General features: G+C 43.9%; 2 protein-coding genes across 2 annotated transcripts in view; one reads left to right on the top strand and one right to left on the bottom strand.

Annotated features, from left to right (window-relative positions):
* Positions 1-17803, top strand: part of LOC145899343 (uncharacterized) — a 51986-nt gene extending 34183 nt beyond the window's left edge. The window contains exons 82-122 of the mRNA XM_082988084.1: positions 15-188; positions 514-750; positions 1171-1330; positions 1703-1871; positions 2123-2247; positions 2329-2535; positions 2791-3041; positions 3176-3677; positions 3933-4106; positions 4241-4513; positions 4736-4912; positions 5259-5423; positions 5574-5735; positions 6088-6309; positions 6499-6672; positions 6927-7075; positions 7150-7250; positions 7317-7461; positions 7797-8008; positions 8164-8287; positions 8444-8687; positions 8974-9176; positions 9253-9347; positions 9461-9625; positions 9795-9930; positions 10112-10600; positions 10779-11046; positions 11246-11716; positions 11840-12192; positions 12409-12809; positions 13034-14013; positions 14083-14353; positions 14587-14808; positions 15150-15286; positions 15346-15453; positions 15741-15876; positions 16024-16117; positions 16198-16435; positions 16704-16943; positions 17050-17138; positions 17323-17803. Of these exons, the coding sequence (XP_082844210.1) occupies positions 15-188; positions 514-750; positions 1171-1330; positions 1703-1871; positions 2123-2247; positions 2329-2535; positions 2791-3041; positions 3176-3677; positions 3933-4106; positions 4241-4513; positions 4736-4912; positions 5259-5423; positions 5574-5735; positions 6088-6309; positions 6499-6672; positions 6927-7075; positions 7150-7250; positions 7317-7461; positions 7797-8008; positions 8164-8287; positions 8444-8687; positions 8974-9176; positions 9253-9347; positions 9461-9625; positions 9795-9930; positions 10112-10600; positions 10779-11046; positions 11246-11716; positions 11840-12192; positions 12409-12809; positions 13034-14013; positions 14083-14353; positions 14587-14808; positions 15150-15286; positions 15346-15453; positions 15741-15876; positions 16024-16117; positions 16198-16435; positions 16704-16943; positions 17050-17138; positions 17323-17553 (9474 nt within the window). The 3' untranslated portion in view covers positions 17554-17803. The remainder of the gene's footprint in view (positions 1-14; positions 189-513; positions 751-1170; positions 1331-1702; positions 1872-2122; positions 2248-2328; positions 2536-2790; positions 3042-3175; positions 3678-3932; positions 4107-4240; positions 4514-4735; positions 4913-5258; positions 5424-5573; positions 5736-6087; positions 6310-6498; positions 6673-6926; positions 7076-7149; positions 7251-7316; positions 7462-7796; positions 8009-8163; positions 8288-8443; positions 8688-8973; positions 9177-9252; positions 9348-9460; positions 9626-9794; positions 9931-10111; positions 10601-10778; positions 11047-11245; positions 11717-11839; positions 12193-12408; positions 12810-13033; positions 14014-14082; positions 14354-14586; positions 14809-15149; positions 15287-15345; positions 15454-15740; positions 15877-16023; positions 16118-16197; positions 16436-16703; positions 16944-17049; positions 17139-17322) is intronic.
* A 2504-nt stretch (positions 17804-20307) lies between these two features.
* On the bottom strand, positions 20308-21297 carry LOC145898185 (uncharacterized). The gene has a single exon (XM_082986616.1). The coding sequence runs from the start codon at positions 21295-21297 to the stop codon at positions 20308-20310; it is 990 nt and encodes a 329-aa protein (XP_082842742.1).
* Positions 21298-21720: the final 423 nt, after the last annotated feature.

Genomic DNA, 21720 nt, shown 5'->3' with positions numbered 1-21720 from the left:
GATTTTAAATTTAGTGTTACGCCGGAACTGGATGCAACTCGGAATGCTCAGGATACGGATCGTGCTCGGAAAGCGGAACTGAGTGCGAGTGTAAGAGTGGATATTGGGGAGGTGTTTGTCAAATCCGATCTTGCCCAGGAAACCGAGTTCCTTGCTCTGGTCACGGAACGTGCAACGTGTTAGAACAGGTATGAAGAAATCGCAGTTACGTTTCAATTTATCCGCTTATGTTTCAATCGCAATGGCCTAAATTGTTGCAATTAATCTGTTAATTGTGTCAAAAAAAGTTGCTTTAAAAATATAGGACTGTAGCACCGCAAAGCATACATTCATGGATTCCATAAAAAAAATATATTCGTATTGGAATATAGTGTTGCCAATGTGACGATAAAAACTAAATTAAATAAGATTGTTTTTGTTTTCAAAAATCGCAGTTTGCCTTATTTCCACTGAGTTTTAATGTTTAGTTCTCGGCCAATGATTTCTACATCTTTTTATCTCCCCTCTTTTTAGACATGTACGTGCAACGAGGGTTGGACGGGCGACGGCTGCGAGAATCCGGATTGTCCGGGAGTTCCTAACTGCAACGCTCGGGGCGTTTGCTCAAGCGATCCATACTTCATGCTTGTGCCAGATCAATTCGACGAGGGAGTGTTAGTCAACCGACTTGTCACCATACCGCGGTGCATTAGGTGCGCGGAAGGCTGGGTTGGAACTTCGTGCGGAGTGCGTTGCTTGAACGGTGTGAAGGTGAGATAATTAAGAATTAGCAAACCTTTGCCTTCAAAACTTTATCATTACACGCCAGAGAGATTTTGCGCTGCTTTAGCTGCCAGGATTAGTTTTATTTAAGAAAAAAAATAAAAATAAATTCAAGAACGAAAAATGAAAGCAGATTGTACCAACCAACGTTTTGGTAAACATGCCGTTATACACGAAACGCACAAAAAAAGGCATACTCTCTATACAGAGCAAATTGTGCTTATTGTGGCTTATCGTTTTTTGCTTTATCGCGTGACGCCGAAAGTGGTCTTAGCATGTTCCTTTTTATTGTGTTTATAAAGTTAGCTCCCTGGCTATTACGTTTTATTCATGAGCTTACAATTCAAAAAAAATACTGATTCAGAAAACCATCTTAAGCTAAAAATATCTTTATCGTACGTTTTGAAGTCCGAGAATGGTGAGAACTGCGTATGCAGTCCTTGCTACAGCGGTTTGGATTGCGAAATTGAATGTTCCAACAATGGAAAGTGCGATCCCGACCTCCAGGAATGTGTGTGTGATAGAGGAGTTGGTGATGCGTGGGTGGGCGACAAGTGCCAATACCAAGGTAACAAAAAGTTTGCTTTAACACCGAAATGCATAATGTTTACCCCAGGTTGCACCCATGAGTAACGTTTACCAAAAATCTGTATTTCCCATATGGTGTATCTAGGGATTAAAGTAGAACACATAAATGCAAAAATAATTGATATTTGTCTTCATTGGGAGGTTATCTCAACTATATAAACATTAGTGCTGCCAACAATCTGGCATTAAATCTTATTTTCAGTCACTATTAGTGTTCTGGTCACACATCTTTATTGTAAACACCTTTATTTCTTTTTCTTCAAACCTGAACACCGTAAGTGAGATAGCTGCCAGTGTATTATACGGTGTGTGAGCTTCAAGAAGACCTAACTTGATATTTATGTGCTTTTAGGCTGTCCTGGTTTGGATGGTTCCTGCAACGGAAACGGTGCTTGTTCGGTGGTGAACAGTCAGTGTGAGTGTTATCCTGGTTGGGAAGGAGAAGACTGCGGAACGCCCGCTTGCCCAGATGGATGCAACGGACACGGAACCTGTCTCGACACCCATCCGAGACAATGCAAGTGAGTGCAATCCAATAATCGATAGAAAGGTATGAAAGATAGCTGCAGATGAATATGAAATGCCGTATGCCGCGAAGGCTGAGTAATTTGTATGTTATACGTATTTATATCAGCCTTAGTCTAATAAATCTTAAGCAAGTAACATACAATTTTGACAAATATGAAGTACCGTATGACACAAAGGCAGAGTAGTACACACAATGCATTTACTTGTAAGTAGAAATCTACAAACCTCTTTCTCCCGTTTAAAGATGCGAGTCGACTTGGGGAGGTGAGTTCTGCGACACCCCCTGCGTGAATGGAACAAACGCGGATGGATTTGGATGTGTGTGCGACCCTTGTTATGCTGGTATCGGTTGCGACTCCGTTTGCTCGGGTAAGCTTCAAATATTATTCAAACGAGATATTGTCATGTAACTGTTTGGAAATACTGTGATAATAAAAATTTATCGCACAGATGTCGGAGAGTGTCTGCAAGGAGAGAACGGTCTGTACTGTCGATGCTATTTGGAACTTGGATATAAGGGTCCAACGTGTTCAAAGGACGGTTGTCCTGGCTGGCCACTTGACTGTACCGGACACGGCGAATGCAATCTTGCCGCCAAAACATGCGAGTGTGAAACCGGTTGGAAGGGTGTTGCCTGCCACCTGCCAGACTGCAATGGTATGGATTAACTCATGCTTTTGCAATATTTGTTTTATTCCCGATACACAAGAAACTTGTGGCCAAAAGGTTTAAGCGAAAAGTCAAGTACTCAACTTGAAAAACTTTTTGCACACTATGTAGGCTAAGTTTTAAAATTTCTTACTGTGTGATATCTATGGACGAAAAGGGCACCGAAAATTACACTATGTTTGTTGGGCGTAGTTGTGTGTGAACCTGTTGCAAATGACATCTTGCAAATTAAGTTTTTTTAAGGCTCTCCCGACTGCCTGGGCCGCGGCACATGCCACCCGCCGAGGAAACTAGCCGACGGAGTTTCTCTTACCCCGGAAACATTCTACCAGTACAGAGAGCCTTATTGTGTTTGTGAGGATCCATACATGGGCGCCAGTTGCGAACTGACATGCGAGCACGGTACTCCGCAGAGAACAAGGAATGGAACATGGTGGTGTGAGTGCGATCCGTGCTATGCCGGGGACGCCTGCGACAGACTTTGCAACCTGCAGGTAATTTGTTTGTGTGAAAATCTGAAAATCGGTCAGAGAAAATTCCATATTTAGTTTATTCCAGTAATATACATTTTACTCCCAACGTTCCAGTAAAAACTGTAATTGGTTTATTTCAAATGTTACCCTTTTAGGGCAACTGCACATCGGCTGGTGTTTGCGAATGCGGATTCAACGGCTGGAGAGGCGATCGGTGCGACCAACCAGGTTGTCCTGGCTACAATTTCGACTGCACTCGCCACGGCGATTGCAACCGAGCAGCGGGCATATGCGTCTGTGTAGAAGGCTGGTCGGGTGTCGGTTGCCACATTTCGGACTGCCCTGGTGACCCCGACTGCAATAACCGGGGTGCGTGCGTCGAAGCCCCTCTACCGGCGGACGATGACGGCGTTTCAGTTATCGAACTTCCGCCAGTTTGTGAATGTCGGCCGGGCTTCTACGGCGTGGCGTGTGAGTACATTTGCGCAAATGGCAGCATCGACGAAGTTGCGCAGAACTGTTCGTGTGCACCTTGCTACCACGGACACGCTTGCGATATTCTGTGCTCTGGAGTTGGTTCTTGCACTAGCGAGGGAAGTTGCTTGTGTGGATTTGATGGCGGACGCGGTGATTTCTGTGACGAACCTGGGTGCCCAGGTAGGTTTTTTTATAGACCACATTCGAAATTTATCTTAATAAGATCGCGCACTTTACCACACGCAAGTTACACAGTTGTTTTAGGGCGCGATTGTATCTCGATTCCGTAAAAAAAATGTGTAAAATGTATAAAAAAACTAAAATTTGAATAAAAAAAACAAAACGCTGGTTGTTAGGAATGTATGTCCCTCTGAAAGCCTTTACATAAAGGTTTCTTCCAAAACTAAGTTTGCAAACATGTTTGTCACGCACCAGGAACAAACGGATTGGACTGTTCTGGACATGGAAATTGCATTTCTGCCACGAGCCAGTGTATATGCTCTCCCGGATGGACGGGTGTCGGTTGCGAGTCACCTTTGTGTATCGATGATTGCAACGGAAGAGGGGAATGTTTCCCGAGCGACCCAACTTTGCCCGAATACCAACAAGGTCGTTAAGTTGTTTAAATTAAAGTTTGTCTGTTACAAAAAAGAATTTCGTCCGGTGTAACCCATGTAATCAGAATTTAATCAAACCCCAAAGTGTTTGAGTAGTTTAAAGTTTTAAAGTGCATTTGTACACAGGAATCACACCATACTGCCGAAACTGCGCCGAAGGATGGATGGGTATATCTTGCCAGACACCATGTGGCCCCGAGCACGGCCAGCAGGTGCCAATGGACAGCGGGGTGTGCCAGTGCGACCCTTGCTATCACGGAATATCTTGTGACGTACTTTGTGGAGGCAACGGCAATTGCACAGGTGGCGATAACGCGATGTGTGACTGCACCGACGAGCAAGGAATGAACAACGGCTGGTGGGGAGACTATTGCGACCAGCCCAACTGTCCTGGCACAGGTGATAAAATGTGAAGTGTAATTATCAACAAATGTAAAATATGTTATGACAATATGGAAACAACTATTTAGCAGCGACTATTACGTTTGCACTTGTTTCGACTACCCCAGTTGTTAATTCCTGCTGCCAAACACGTTAGCTTAATTGCACGTTACAAGTCACGTAACATGAATGATACCGAAATCCACATGTGTCTAATGCTTATATAAATGGTTTTGTCAGGCGTCCCATGCAGCAACCATGGCGAATGCAACCTTCTCACTTTGGAGTGTTGGTGTAACCCCGGATGGAGAGGAAGCGGATGTCATGATCCGGACTGTCCTGGAGAGGTTGATTGCAACGGTCGTGGAACATGCGACTCAACCACTGAACCTCCTTCTTGTGCGAACTGTAGCGAAGGTGGGATTACAAAATATGGCGACAAAAATATGTTTAGGGTGGGCCACTGTTTCGAACTAATATATATAATTAGTGCAGCTATGGTGTGACTTTCCGACCTTGGTAGCTAAATAGCCAATATTTTTTTAGTTCATAGGAAAATGTGTCACAAACTTGACGACACGTAGTTTGCGTCCTCTGTTAAGGAACTTTCGGTAGCAAGACTTTTTATTGGGGCCAAATCGAAACCTTGATTTGAATTTTTGGCGGTCGAAAGACAGCCTCAAGATTAGATAGATTGATGTACTTTGTTATGTCAGATTTGGAAAATATGCTCAATATTACCTTGAAAAATAATTCAATATAGGTTGGTTCGGTGCCGCCTGTGAGATCCCGTGTGTATTTGGTGAACCGAACGAGGACGGAATCTGTATTTGCGACTCTTGCCACACCGGACTCGCTTGTGATCAGGAATGTGCAGGACAAGGAACGTGTACTGATGGAACTTGTACTTGTAATGTTGCCTGGTGGGGTAAGAGATGCTTTTATTTCACACTAAAAATACCTGTTTGGAGTAGCCCTATGGTAATTACGTAAGTTTAATGTAAGGTATAACAAAACAGTAACCAGTTATTTATATTTTGATTACTGATTGCTTTTAGAGTGTGTTGTGTCTTTACAGGCGACAAGTGCGACGTACAAGGTTGTCCTGGCGTTGGAGAGTATTGTTCAGGGAAAGGTCACTGCAGTATAATAGAACAAAAGTGTCATTGCTACAGCGGATGGAAAGGAGACGATTGCGCCACTCCTGACTGCCCAGGAGCTCCGGATTGTTTCGACAGAGGTAATACAATAACAACAATATGTTTATACTGCCCATTGCTACGCACTTGAGGCTGAATCTGTAGTCAGGTTGCAAATCGTATAATAAGAACTTATATTGGCGAGCTGCAGACAGGGTGTGTACACGCACTGTTTCGACCTGTAAGGTCACATCAGTGCAGCTGTTGAAGCGGCACTGTGCTATAGCTTCTACACTAGCAGGCACACTATATATTGACTTCGAGGATTTTCGGAACTTTGATCAAAACAAGGTTTTTCCAACATACGGTTAAGATGTATAACAAAACCCTATTGAACAGTAGACCGAAAACGTTTCAGAACAGTTAACCCACAATTATATATATGCATTATAGGCACCTGTGACGGTGTAACATACTCACCACCACGCTGCGTCAACTGCTCTAGTGGTTGGATCGGGGCATCGTGCGGAGTGGTCTGCATTTACGGCATAGAAAACCCGCCTGCCAGCGACATCTGCGAGTGCACAAGTCAGTGCTACTCCGGGGACAGGTGCGATATCGAGTGTTCCGGAAGGGGATCCTGCAGCGCCAACGACACCTGTGTCTGTGACAAAGGTATATATTTATACGGGACAAAAAAACGAAAAGAATAGACCACTTTCTTTTACCATTATATGTTACCTGTAGCAGTTTCTTGTTAAGAGCAATTTAATGTACTTAATAAGAAACTGTTAATGGGAAACTTTGCGATGTTACCCATATTGGTCAAGCATGGCTTAATTTTGATTACATTTTTGTTTGTAGGTTTCCAAGGTGTTACGTGTGAACAACTACATTGCCCTGGCGAGCCGATGTGTAGCAACAGGGGAACGTGCGTCCGACTAAACGATGAATCAGTGTGTGTATGCAAACCTGGATTCGGTGGCGAAGATTGCTCTGAGCTTATCTGCCCTGGAACACCATACTGTAACGCAAGAGGTATATATCAAACAAACAATTAACTACATCATTGCGAGGAGGCTGTATTAAGTCAAGTAAATTAGTTAGGGAAAGAATCTCTAAATTATCAAAAGTTTACATCAGCTATACCCAAAGATTTTGCAACATTTGTTTTACCTTTGTCAATAGTTGATTTAATGTAAACCTGTATCGCTGTCTCTGTTGAGGCATGAGTATTGCTCGAACTATAAAGGAACTTCTTGCATTAAGCATTTTTCATCTACAAAACACAGGCGCCTGTATGTTGGTCAACGATGCCCCCCAGTGTGTGTGCGAACATCGATTCGACGGCGATGCTTGCCAGAGATGCCGATCCAGATACACTGGCTCTGACTGCGAGAGATGCGTGAGCGGAAGCATTGGTTTCAGCAGCGCTTGTGAAGTAAATAGATGAACTTCCTTTCCTTCTTCACCTCGATTTCTGTCTGTAACAATCGTTTTTTTCCGTGTTCGTAGGTACCTTGTTTCCATGGTTACAGTCGTGAGGGCAACGACACACAGTGTGTGTGCTATGATGATGACGGAAATGGCCATTGGGTGGGAAGTACCTGCGACAGGTAGATGTTTGTCTTAGGGCACGCGAAGATTTCTTGAATTTGTTAAAGCCTTAATTGACACGACAGGTGCAAAACCGGATGGGACGCCCCCTTGTGTACAACGTGTCACCAAGATTACGTTGGCGAGGGTCATTGTACAATCAGGTGCACTGCAGCTCAGGGAATATATAAACATCCACATGAGGGCAGCGGAGGAACCCAAGTCATAAGAGTGAGAACACTTATATTAAATTAATTTTTTGCCACAACGCTTATGCTACCACACACATATCTTGGTTTGCACAGCGATTTAATTAAATACATAGCGTACAATCTATCTGCTGCTGAAATTACTGTTAGTAATGTCTTTACCCAGCGCTTTAGTGACTATTGTTTCACACGTCCTAAACTAAGCTTCCTTACCTTTGCCACTCTGCATTTGATGCTGGTATAAAATCCAAATGTCGGTCTTCAAACAACAAAACATATGCGAGTTTAAACCTAAAAAAACATGGTAATTTATCTTTGGTTCAACCAATATGAATTCTACAATTTCTCATCACACAGCCACTGATCAACTGCGTCACGGAACCGACCGCAGAAAGCGAAGGAGTTGCCTGGTTTGGGTACGAAAACTTGAACGAACACATTGTTGGAGTCGAGCGTGGTCCTGACAACCATTTCTTGGTGGGCCAGAACAATGAACGCCGGATACAAGTTTCCGTGCAACAGAGTATGGAGTTCTACCCTGGAAAATACGATTTTGTGTTCAGCGTGAGGTACTTTATCATTAAAGCTTTGTCTCGTGCAGTTCTTTAAACTCTAAATCCAATATTCCAATTTCACAACGTCCTTCAACCAAACTACACATAAAGCACTTCAATGTGTTTAGCTTAGCATCTAAACTGATTTATAAAAGTTGTTTTTTGTTTAGTGTCCCAACCGATACTGCACTAGACTGGTATCTGAAGAACCCTCTTAGCCCGACTGTCTCCGAAATGGCTTCAACCGGTGCAAGTAACCTGCCGATATGCAACCAATCGCAGACAGCCACACAGGTACAACAATAAACAAGAAAAAAAGTGTTGTACAAGTAAAACAAATGCGCAACACAATTATTAGCTTTTCGCACCTGCTGCAGTCTTGTATTAATTGAATATTTATAACGACTACTCATACTGATAGCGTAGGTGATGACAAACCATATATCTTAGGTGGCTGGACCTTACCCGGACCCTACTAACGACCCAGGTTATTGCTCGTGCTTGCACGGCTACTGGGGCTCAACCTGTCAAAACGAGTGTCCTGGAGGAGGACTGAATCCGTGCTATGGAAACGGTTTGTGCAGTGCGGAGACAGGAACTTGCGTATGTGGTTCCAACTTCCAGAGTGAGACCAATTGCAGCACGTGCAGAGATGGTTGGGTTGGACTGGATTGCAACGTTGCGACGTGTCCTGGTTTGTTGAGTTATTTGCGTTAAATATCAGTCCTCGGTCGCTGTCTTGAATAAGGAAGAATAACTTTATACGAATAAAACTCCCCCATGCCAAAATGCGCACGCATACCCTAAACGTCTGAAAATGATATATTTAACACTGTTTGGGCTGTTCTGTTGTGCTAAACTTTGCAATACTCGTGTGTTATGTTCCTGAGAATGACATCCCGTGTGCCTTAACTCACATTCTCATACTGCTGGGTTAATTCTCATTTTGTTGTATTGATTTTTTTTCAACAACTTTACAGGAGGTTTGGACAAGTGTGTCAACCAACCATCGGGCTCTACATCAAATGAAACACAAAGCGACGAACCAGCAAACCCACAGAAGAGCGCGTTTACAGCCCTTGCCTTCTCTGCATCCCACTTTACCACGTTCGACGGCTCCCTATACAACATGCAGTTAGCAGGAGACTTCCTCCTTTACCAATCTTCTGCGCTCAGCGTACAGGTATGTGATCATTGTACACAAGCATCATTGTTCGTCAAGTAAGTATGCAATCACAGGGTATGTGTTTTTAATGTAGATACGAACCGTACCTTGCTACAACCTGGTAGCCTCATGTGTTTCTTCAGTGGCTCTGAAGATCGGAGACAGTGCCGTACTGGTGATACAAGCGGGGTAAAAACTGTTTTTTTTGTTAATAGTATAGGCTAACCAACAAATATTTACTTACTGTTATTTTTATAAGGATTTAATTTATATATTTGCGACACATACGTTTATGTTGATAGATATACGGAGAGCGATACTGATGGTTCGATCTGCGTCAATGGCAACGATCTTGTTGTAGCGGGAGGATATTATATCGACATGTTTAAGGTTAGCCAGCCATCTACAGGAACATACGTCATAGAGCAGTTTGACAGCATTGACTCGACGAATCCACCAGCTCTAAGGTTTGTTCTACGTCAGGGAAAAAAAGACGCAAAACGTGAAACATAATTTTCGTATCAGATACTTTCTTAATGAGAGCACTATTGAGTGACATGTCCAGTCTACCCATACAAAACGGTTCAAAACAAACCCTGCTGTATTCTCATTTTACTGTATATTGTACCTTTGTAGCTTCGAGGTGAACATCGTTGGAAAACATCTTAACCTTGTGATGAGGTGCAACCAGACAACATGCTCGGAAACAGTGGGGCTTATGGCATCGTGCAATGGAAACACCACGGACGATTTCACTACCAGCGACAACGTGGTAATTTTACATTTTGAAAAATTATTTACAACGTACTGTTGAATATCAGCGTATTACCGTCTTGTATGTGTGCAAATGTTCTGTTGATTTTGTGACGTTTCCTTGTAATTTGCGTATTGTGAGTTATTTTAGGTCGCCTTACAATTTCTGATGTTCTTCATGTTGACAATTTTATGTGCAGGTTTTGCCAAACGACCAACTGACTTCGGAAGATGTTACTCGATTCGTTGAGTCGTGGCAGACTTCAATTGAAAGCAGTTCTCAGTCGAATCTATTCACCAATATGTGCACAGTCAGCTACAGAAAGCTTTCACAATCCGGCTCTGACGGTTGCCTCGCTTTCAACGGCACGATGATTACCACCAAGTCTCTTACCTCCTTCTCCGACTACGACGTCACGTTTGAACTTGACGTCAGAGTTCACGTGATCGGTGTCGCTGCAGATTGTTACGTTGTGATGCAGTACGAGCGCGAAGAGACCAAAGCTGTCGCGTTGCAAGTGTGCCCCAGTGACGTCAATGGCGAACTAGCACTACGGCTCACATATTCTATCCCGAACAAGAATTCGTTTGTGGAGGAAGTGGTTCGCCACGACCTTCCGTTCAGAATCTTCATCGAAACTTGGTATCACGTTGCTATCACATGGAAGAAGAACGACGCCATGATGTCGGTGAGTTTAAAGTTAAAGCGGCTTTTGTAGCACAGTGATGCTTTATACAATTGGTAAAACGTATATCAGTGATGGTAAGTTTGGCCAACTGCTTCACAAAGGCATTTGAATCAAATGAGAGAAAACAACATTTTTGTATCATGAATAAAAACATATAAATTACTATTTCCTTTTATAGGTGATAGTGTTTGATGGACCAGATGCCGCAGGCTTCTACGCACGTTTCTCCTTCTCTGACGTGGGTGAAAACATCTTTGAGCCCGGCGGAATTCTGTCCCTGGGTCAGTGGCGTCCCCCAGCGCAAGGCAAGGACGGCTTCGGCATGCGAATTGACGACGTTAGGGTTTGGAAGGGAGAACTGAGCAGGAACACTGTGAAAACCAACATGAGAAGGATTATCGAACCTTCGGAGAAAAACCTTGCGAGTTTGTGGATGTTCTCAGAAGGTAAAAAGTGATGAAAATACAGCGCGGTCCCAAAAGCGTTACTGACGTAGGAGGAGCAATAGCGTTTCTTAAGTTGCTTGTCTCTTTTCGCTGTCTTCGTCATGAAATATTTAATGTTATCTATGATCCTAAAACGATACTGAGTAAACAGAATCCAATTAAAACAAAACGTTTCCAAAACTTTTTCTGTTGTTAACAGGCGAGGGCAACGTGGCTGTGGACTCAGTTACAGGCGGTAACTTCTACATGGTTGGCGTCGGTCGTCCCCGGCCTGTGTGGACGTATTGTTCCAGGACCAACCTCCTTTCGGGCCTGCCAATCAACGATGAGATCATTGTACAAACAGATGCCAGTCTGAGAGCGACTGTGGAAGAGCTTTGTCGCGACCTCATTTACAACGAGGACTTGAACGACCAATGCCAGTCGCTTGGAACCGCTGTGGCGATGTACTTCTACCAGAGCTGCGTTACAGATGGCCTGGGTGTGGGCGGCCTTGATAACGTCGCACACGCTGTGTTAGCCTACGCCGATTTCTGTAAGGCCGCTTTGTGCTTGGATGAATGGCCGGCCGCGGGTCTGTGCGTCAGTCAGCCTCAGTACCTGCAACCAACCTACCGCTGCCAGCAGCTCTCGTCGAGTCCGTGCCTGTCCGGGTTTGAAGACTCAAGCGGTAAGAAACCACAAAACCATCAAAAAAGCACAAATTTGCGTTTACTAAAAACAATGCCCGATTATTAGTGCACACAAAGTTCTCTACTATATTTCTTATTCACATGCCTTCTTCTCTTACCAGGTGTGTGTGAGTGCGTCCCGGGCTGGTACGGCATAGCTTGCGATCAGCAGTGCCCTGGTGGTGCGTCCAATCCCTGTAATAACGTGGGAATGTGCGATACGACTACTGGCGTGTGCACCTGTCCCATTAATTACAATCAAAACTCGAGCGATTGTTCGCAATGCGCCGATGGTTACACCGGAAAGGACTGCAGTGCTTACCTGATCGCCGCTAACTCAAGTCTTGAGCAAGTCACTACATCTGGCTACGGGTCAGGAGAGTACATCACTTTTGACGGGGTTACGTACAACTTGCCCGTAGACGGAGAGTTCATATTGGTCAATTCATCGGATATTGGAGTTTACGTCCGTCAAGTGAGTTCATATGTTGCAGTATTTCATGCGTGTTAGACGGCGAGGCGTTTAGCAAATAATATTCCTACAATTAGTTTATGGTTGTACTGTTCATTGTTTGGGGTAGTTATAGTGATGATTTTGTGGTATCTAAGTGTCCGTTGGATATCGCGAGAAGCCGTTGTTGTGCTAATCGTTATGACTTTAAAAGTGTTTACACAATAAATATTGTATTAGTCTCGGACAAGACGAAGCAGTGGGACTGGAACACATCACGTACCCGTTTCTCATTCCATCAGTCAAACGGTGGTGTGCGTCGGCCCGAACAAGGTTGCCATTCGGGTACCCCTGCCAATGAACGGACTCACGGAGGAACCTTCCTCCTACAACAGCTACGGCGTGCCCGAGTACGACCCACTGTTCTTTATCAACGGCGAAAAGGTCTACATCCAGAAGGGCTTGGAAAATGGTTTGACGCTCAGCGACGGCTCTAGCATCACTCGCATAGCCACCACCTGGGTTGAAATGGTGCAAAATCACACGAACCAGATTGGCGTCAATCGCACGCAAAACATCGTGCGAATCAATGTGCAGAACACCTTCCTGAACGTGTACTTTACATGTGACAAGCCATACAGGTACGATATAGGAAAAATGCATTCGACTTACTAGAACACTTATGCTGAGATGAATATACAAATTTAAAAAAATTTTTGGAAGTCGAAACTATGGGATGGGAAATTACAAACGCATTCCTAGTAATGATACAATTCCACCAAATTGGCTTTAAATGATAGTAAATAATTAATATATTATATACCTCTAACGTACTTTAATTGATTTTCCTCCTTCCCACTTGCAGATACGGAGGAAGCACATCTGGTGAGATTATGAACATCTTGGCACCTGGACTTGGTGGAACGCCCGACGGCAACGTTGATACGGATCTCGTCGACTTGGAAGGAAACTTCATTCCGGCCGCAGAAATTACCCAGGAGATCATTGAAAATGAATGCGCCGCCACCACGTCTATTCTGGATCGGCCGGACTCTTTCTTCGTCTACGAGGTTGGCGCCTACTTGGAGCCGCGCACTGGTCACGACGGAGCGAATTTGCTCGCTTTCTCAATGTACAACCACAGCCAGGAGGTGAACGTAACCGAAACTGGTAACCTGACCGTTATCGCCAATCTTACTGACGCCCTTTTCGCTGAAAACGACAACGTCGCAATTGAATGCTACGTGAGGCTGGCAAACAAAGATGGCTTCGGTATTTTCTTTTCGTACACCCCTCCAGCAGAACAGACAGAAGTTACTGGATTTGATCTGGCTATAATAGGCAACGCGGTTAAGATGGGCTGCAATGGCGTTTGGTTCGACACCGGAATCTGTCCACCGACCTACAAGACCTTCCTCGACTGGGGCATGTTTGTCATCAACTGTGACCGCACTAGCGGTGACGTATGGCTACATTACGTCACGCTGACCGGTGTCGTCATCGTCGGTCGCCGCATCTCGGGGAGCGAAATAAGTGGCGCAGTTAGTCTTAACGGCGGCGGTTCGTATTGGTTCAGACCGGGAGGTCAAGTTTGTTTGGGCGGAGGCAACTACGTCAACAGAGGAACTTCTGGCACAGGAGGCGGTTCCCATTGGGGTTACACTCGTCCGTTCATTGGTTACATCGACGAATGTCACTTGTGGACGCGCACTCTTAGCAAGAACGATTGCGAGCAGAATTTCGGCATCAAATTTGGCTCTGGCACTGCGAAATCGGATTCGACTTTGACTGGAGTTTGGCACTTCGACGAGGGCGAAGGATCACACTGTTCCTGCGCTGTCGTTGGTAAATGATTATTTTGTATATTAACAGATCAGGTATGGGAGGTATGTTTTAACTTTTGCCATTTTGCAGGTTGCCCATCGTTTGGCATTTACCACTCTTCATCTGGCGGTGGAAGTGGAGACGGCTCTGGAGGATCCGGAGGTAGTGGTGGATCCGGAGGATCTGGAGGTAGTGGTGGATCCGGAGGATCTGGAGGCAGTGGAGGATCTGGAGGTAGTGGTGGGTCAGGTGGCGGAGTGGGTTCTGGCCTCACTCACGGCACTTTCTGGACGCCGTCAGACTGCCCTGTTGTGGGACCTGTTGGAGAACCCGATTCACCGGATGACTGCGGCTGCACAAGGTATGGAATGCTTTACATTTGTATATAATCATCTTTGGATTGCTGCGCATAAAAACAATAGTTGCGAATTCTATCTTCCATGCGTTTTTCAGTATTTTGTATAAGCAATCACCTGCAAAGCAATCTAATCAGCAAAACGGAATTTCCAAAACGTGTTACGAGCTCAAGGGTTATTCATTTTTAGTTCCTATTAATTTCCAGAAAAACTGATAATTATCCTTGGTTTTTCACAGCGTTGTTGAGCCGAAAATACAAGTGTATGACGACAACGACACCAAGTGGGCGGAGGATGCTTGTCGCGAAGCTTTGTCGCCAATGATGGACAACCCGCTGTGCGCGGAGGGTCTGGGAGAGGATCAGGACGTGTTTATGGAGCAGTGCATCCAGGAAGTCCTTCTTCATAACGACACAGCTTGTGCACAAATACTGGCCGACGCCTATGTAGGAGTGTGCAGGTAAAATACAAATAAATGCACACGACTTGGATATCGAATCTTCATGACAAAAATCACGCAGTCTTTGCTTAAAATATTTTAACCGCCAATCAAACACGTTGTACTGAGCCATGTTGCAACCAAAACCTTGAATGTGGCAAGGCTGATGTTACACACACTTCAGGAAATTTGGCAAACTATACCGATTACAATTTAAGGAATTGTCATCATTTTTTAGATAACAAGCCGAGAAACAACTTCCGTATTTTGTTTTTTTCCCTCCCTCTTTAAATTTACTATCATGGCATTGTTTTTCGCATCCGGTTTAACAGATCTCAAAGCGGCTTCGTATTTTTCTTCAGGTTTACTCTTGACCTTCCCGATCCGTGCATATCAAACCCATGTCAAAATGGTGGTGTGTGCGACAACCGTGACGGAACGACTTATCAGTGCAACTGCACTTGCGGATGGAGCGGCGTCAATTGCGAGACTGACATCAGTAAGTTGGTGAACTTGATTTTTGAGATGGAACATTTGTTAAAAATAAACTTTTTTTAGATGAGTGCGAAGTGAACTTGTGTCAGAACGGAGCTGAGTGCGTGGACGAGATTTGCGGCTATCACTGCATCTGCACAGCTGGTTACGCCGGGTTCTTTTGCCAGACACGTGAGTAGTATACACTCTTAGTTCATGGATAGTGCTGTGGATGCGCGTTTGATTTGTCGCGATACTGACTTTCACACAACACAATGTTAAACAAAGAAGTTTAATGCTCGTTTGAAGCAGTAACCTGTCAGTGGTTTACTTGGCGTCTTCCGGTTTTACCAGGATCTATTTTGCTATCATTAATATTCACCTTTTGAAACGGTTGCTCAACTGATTGATGTTTTTATTAATTTGATTTTTTGTAATTGATTTTTTTTATTAAATTTGATGTTTTTTTATTAACTTAGCTTGCATGGACCCACTTGGAATGGAAGAATGCGTGATTGGTGACGAACAACTTTGCGCGTCATCAGAGCTGCCTTACAAGAGGGTGTGGTTTATGAAGTGGGCAGCAACCAAAGCCAGATTACACAACAGCGGCTGGTAAGATGTGAAAACGAAGTTCAAAAAGAAATCATTGTTACTTCGATAGTAGTTATTGCTACCTGTCCTGACAGCATAGCATACTGAAGTACGAAATTTACAAAGTGCGATGTACATGAAACTAAAAAGCGTCTGAACTATACGCAGGGTGTCGGCATGGATTCCAACTGATGACGACTGGGAACCGTGGATCGAAGTTTCCTTCCCCGAGGAAACACGAATAACAGCCATTGCCACTCAGGTACGTGCAAAAATCTTTTCTACACGACTGTACTTTAGGAGTTCGAATGTAACATTTCAACATTTCAACATTTCATTTAGGGTGTGTACTACAATGGGTGCACGCCGTCTTGGATCAAGTCATACGAGATCAGAACCAGCATGAACAAAACGCACTGGACCACCTACCCACAACAGTTCGTCGGCAACAGCGACGACTACTGCGTCGTTAAACGCGACGTGCTGCCTCTGGTGTCCGTTAAGCAGTTCCGAATTTATCCGCTTGAGGCGCAAGAGAAGCGTGCGCTACGGTTCGAACTCTATGGCTGCCCGGCTTGTGGTAAGAATATACATCCCTGCATACGCTTTACGTTAAAAAAGTGGCGCTACAATCAACAATACCGTGGTGCTACTGTAGGTTTAGAAACTATTACTTTACGACCATGGATATACTTGAGTATTATCCACATAAACCTCAAGAATTTCTACCAGATCCCTGTAATTATATATATTCAACAACTATTACCACTGACTTTTAAAGACAACAAATTGCATTTCTTTTTCGCCCTTGACCACCTATAAAAAATACGTTTCTGTTGTCATTGCAGATTGCTGCGACGTACTTGGACTGGAGAGCTGTGACGTCTGGGACAGTCAGTTGTCCGCCTCGTCCTACCTTGGCCAGAACTGCTACAGATGTTCACGTTTTAAAATCGCCTATCCCAAGTACGGTCGTCTTAACTACGACAGCCGCATACAGGGATGGATCGCTGACACCTACGATTATGAACCTTGGTTCCAAGTCGACTTTGTTGTCGAAAAGAATATTACTGGAGTTATCACCCAAGGTATGCCATTTTCTGCATTTTTACTCTAAAATAAAACATCGTAGCTGACGTTAATTGACGTTTGTTTTCTTCTGTGGTGTTGGAAACCTGTTTTACATTATACCAGGTGGAAAGTATCGTTGGGACAGATCGTACGTGACATCTTTCAACGTGTCCTACAGTACGGACGGTGGAAATTGGACATCGCTTAACGAGGTAAATTGTTTCCGCCGCCTACAAATACCTACCATACACAACGCTTAAAAATGTATTATTAAAGTAGAAAGTTTTGCGGTGGATAAAATCACGCAGCCCTGCTGAAATTTCGACATTAATGCGTTTATCTTCTGCGTTTTGTTTCACTTTTCCCTGATTTTGCAATCTATAAACGCATCCACAGACATTTGAGGGCAACTGGGACTCAAGTTCTCACAAGAAGACCATGTTCCACCGGGCCTTCGTCACTCGCTATCTGAGGATCCACCCGATCACCTGGTACAACAGCGCCACCCTGCGTTTGGAGGTGATGGGATGCAGACCCCTTAAACCAGTGAAGCCGAAGAGTGAGGACGAGGCTGACCAGGAGAATAAGGGAGGAGAAGGTTACGGGAACTACGACTGGCTTGGATAAAGAGACTATGATTATAAAAGACGACGACGGACTGTGAACCCCTTTACTACGACAACGGATTTGCACGTTTGGCTTCGGCCAATCGCAAAATTTTGTTCTATTTTTTGTCATGTAGAGAATCGTTTCATTAGAGAAAGATCGTCGCACTGTTGTACATTCATTGTGTTTTTAGCTTTGTGTATAATTCTTCATCTGTATGACCATTGCCGCCATCGCCTGTTTAGTGTCCATATTACACGGATCATCTCAAGCTGTGAAGGTTTATTAGCAATATTGGCAGTCGAAATATATAAGTGTGATCTTGCGCTTAAAACCTGGTCACGTACCACAGTCACTTCAAACAAAATCAAAGCGAATCTGGTTGCTATTTTCAGCTTGATTTGCCACTCGTTAAAATCAAACGAATTAACACCCGTACCAGCAGAACACCACGTGATTACAAGTCAAAAAAACACATGAGGCACGTTGCGAAATGGTACAGATACCTCAACGTTCAGCATGAGATAACTATAAAATGACCTTTTCAGTTTGAGCCTTTTCAAAAATGATTTGTAATGCAATTTACAAAATATATGTTTTAAGCGCTAGAACTGGCCACATGTCTGAAGCACACATTCTGCTAAACATAACAATTAATTTACAACTCAGACAAAGCATGGATGAAAATTCTATTTTCTCATATTTAAGCTAAAGGAGGAGAAAAGGCAAAAGCTTGGCTCTGTTTGAATTCGACGTCATATTTACACAGATATATAAACCTCCTTGGGTCTGCGACATGGACCTGATGAATCAGCATTGTGACGTCACTGGTAAGTTTAGCGGAAAATAATTCCTAGCGGAAATTCTCCAGTATTACAAAGCTGCTCCCATGTGACCAAATAAAAAAGGGTGCCTTCAAAATACACTTAACCGCGGTGGATGGAAAATTACGACAACACAGGATTGTTTTCGGCGAATACTCGCCAGGTAAATTATTGGTGGTACAGCATCTTTGAAGAAAATGAACTATTTTTCATGCTACAAACAAATGTACAATATCAATACAACCGCAAGGATCGGGTAACTCACGAGATCTTGACGAAAGACTCAAGTCCTTGGTACACAGAAAAATTGAAACAGTCCAGTTCGAAAGTTAAACGTCCTCCAGACGTAAAGCACACCACAGGGAGAATGAAGTATTAGCGCATAACAGCGCAATGTAAATCAAGCCAAATATTACGCAAGAGGCCAAAGCGCGCCATCAGATCGATTCCACGGCTTGGACGCGTAGGCTGGAGAGCCTCTTGATCGATCAGGCCTAGTAACTGATTAACCAACGCCCTTTGCACATATACAAGTTAAACAGGCGAGTTACCTACGTGCGCGCCAGAGCAAACAATGATACATGTTTGAAGGACGCAGTCTGGTATACTTTGTCGCCTTGTACATTTGGCTTTAGGATGGGTGGAGATAGTGGAGTTATTATGTGGAATGTGCAGGTTTAAATAAGCTGATTTGTCGGCTTTGCGCTGTATAGGCTTTGAAGGTGAACAATTGTTGTGCAGTATTTAGAAAGGAAATAAAGATAAGAAACACAAACAATTAGTCAGTCAAGGGTATTTTTGGCTCCTGATATGACACGCCTGGAGTGTACTTAATGATGCAGTTGTTTTTCTTTGATATAACGAACACGGCGATCAGATATAACTCACCAGGTAATAGTCACATGCTGCTTGTTTTTTCGCAGGAATTAAAAAAAACAAAAATTTAAAATGTCAAAACTGCCGCCCGACTACCACATTCAACATGAACAGCCGCCGATCTTTTACTGCTGGAAATACTGGCTGACCACCGGTGAGCTTCATGAAGGCTGCACCTCCCTCAAGGGCGGCTCCAACCAGGATTTTCTTGACCTCAACGAATACGGATGGGTGTACATTACCGTGCCGCTACTGGCACTATGTCTTCTACTTTTTGTCTTCTACTTCTTTTGTCGAGGAGGTTCCTCGGCTCCGAAGAAAAAGCCACTGCTCTCGGAGGAGTCGGACTCCGAAATTGAGTTTGATGACCGGCGCCCACCTCGGAAGTCTTACGCCGTGCCAGTGAGAACATCTGATGCCAAGAATTTCTACACAGTTGTGCCCATCGATCCGGCATCGCGTAAGGTGCCGCTACACGGCGGCGTAGAGCCACAATACAACTACAAGCAGATGCAGCATCAGCAGCTTCAACAGCACAATCAGCAACAACAGCGCATCTATCCGCGCTTGACCGCCATCAAGAAGCAAGCTGGGGTCAATGGTAAACCTCAAGGAAACAACGCCCAGCCAAAGCAGAAGGGAATGCCCGCTTACCAACAGGAGGTCAATGAATACCACCCTGATCCAACGACCGTTGTGACCACCCGCGGAGCTAGTGCACCTCCTAAACATGAAGACCACGAAGTTACATCTTCTGAAGAAAGCGAAAGTGAAGAAGAGCAGTAAAATCCAAACAACATTATTTTCCAATGAATTATGAATCTGACGCTCTTCTGGTGGAGAACAACAAATATACACCTTTTGTTTAAAAAAGATTGTATTTTCTGACGTTTCGCCTGTACGTACGACTAGGCTTCTTCAGAGAATAAAACAAACACAGTAGCGAAGCGAACCAACAGGGCAAAGAAATTGAGCGACGAAAAAACAAAAGGGCGTAACAGCTAAAACACAGCGGGACATAATTCAATGGACAACATCGATCATGGGTCAAACCGCCAAACATGGGAAACAAAAGTCACGAATTGTTACGGGCGAAATTGCGGAACACGGGCGAAAGTACTTTTCCATCGTTCCGATTTAAAACATTCGGTAGCGAATTAATATAATAATTTTCCACAACCAACCGTTTTGCCAAAATTGTTTCATGTTTTAATACTTTTGCTTCCTTCCAATTGATACGGTGGTCGGTGTCAAGCATGTGGGCACATAGGGCAGATTTATTGGGTTCCATATTGCGTATGGCTGCCTTGTGTTCTTTAATACGGGACGTTAAATTGCGCTTAGTCTGGCCAATATACACAGTGTTACAATCAAGACAAGGGATTAAGTAAACTACACCGGTCATTTGAAGCATGGGAATACGGTCTTTAGGTTTGGGAAACATGTTTTCTAAAGTGCATACCGGTTTCATGGCAACTTTTACGCCAGTGGCGTTGAGTATTCTTGATATCCGCTCAGAAACTCCCTGTACATATGGTATGGAAGTGAATGCTGTATATGTTTGTGTGGGTTTGTTGTGTGTGTGGGGTGTGAGATTTAGGTTAGTGGGAAATTTGTTTAGTTTTAGAACGTTTCGAATGTGTTTGCGTTCAACCCTCCGAGTGTGTGGATCGGCAATATGTGTAATCGTTCTGTTATATAAGGTTCTGGCCACAGTGAGTTTTTGATGTTTCGGATGGTGTGAGGTGTATTGTAAGTAGCGGTTAGTGTGTGTAGGCTTGTAAAAAATGGAGGTGGTAAGTTTCCCGTCCGGGTTTGCAGTGACGTTTACGTCCAAAAATGACAGACTATGGTCATGTTGTGTTTCCCGGGTAAACTTAATGGAAGGTTCGATGCTGTTTATGTGGTTATGAAACCCTGCGACCTCGTCTTTTGCTATGATGACGTACGTGTCATCGACATAGCGGAGCCAAAGTCGCGGGGGTGTTTTGAAGGAAGCAAGAGCGGTTTGCTCAAGTTGTTCCATTATAATGTTGGCCAGAACCGGTGAAATGGGAGAGCCCATGGGGGTGCCAAAAATTTGTTGGTAAATGTCGTGTTTATATGTGAAAACAGTCGAGTCTAAGCACAACTGTAATGCCTCTTGGATGTGTGTTAACTTAAGATTGGTACGTTCATGTAGTGTTGTGTCTTGTTGTAGTTGGTCCAAGGATATTCTGAGCGCAACATCTGTCGGAATTGACGTAAACAGGCTAACGACATCAAACGATACTTGACACTCATGCGGAAGTAATTTATATTCAGAAATAATCTTTACAAACTCACTGGAATTTTTTACAGTAAAGTCAGTACTATTAACTAAAGGAAATAAAATTTGACTGATGAACTTAGATAGCTGGTAGGTTGGCGAGTTAACAAAAGAAACAATCGGTCTTAATGGAATACCTTCCTTATGGATTTTGGGTAACCCGTAGAACTTTGGGAGCAC

Source organism: Ascidia mentula, chromosome 4 (genome assembly GCF_947561715.1).
Source record: "Ascidia mentula chromosome 4, kaAscMent1.1, whole genome shotgun sequence".
Taxonomy (NCBI): Eukaryota; Metazoa; Chordata; class Ascidiacea; order Phlebobranchia; family Ascidiidae; genus Ascidia; species Ascidia mentula.
This window is presented reverse-complemented; position numbering and strand designations above follow the sequence as displayed.

What these genes read in the sequence shown, in the direction of transcription:
- LOC145898185 (XM_082986616.1), bottom strand. Translation starts at nt 21,297, where the DNA reads ATGGGCTCTCCCATTTCACCGGTTCTGGCCAACATTATAATGGAACAA.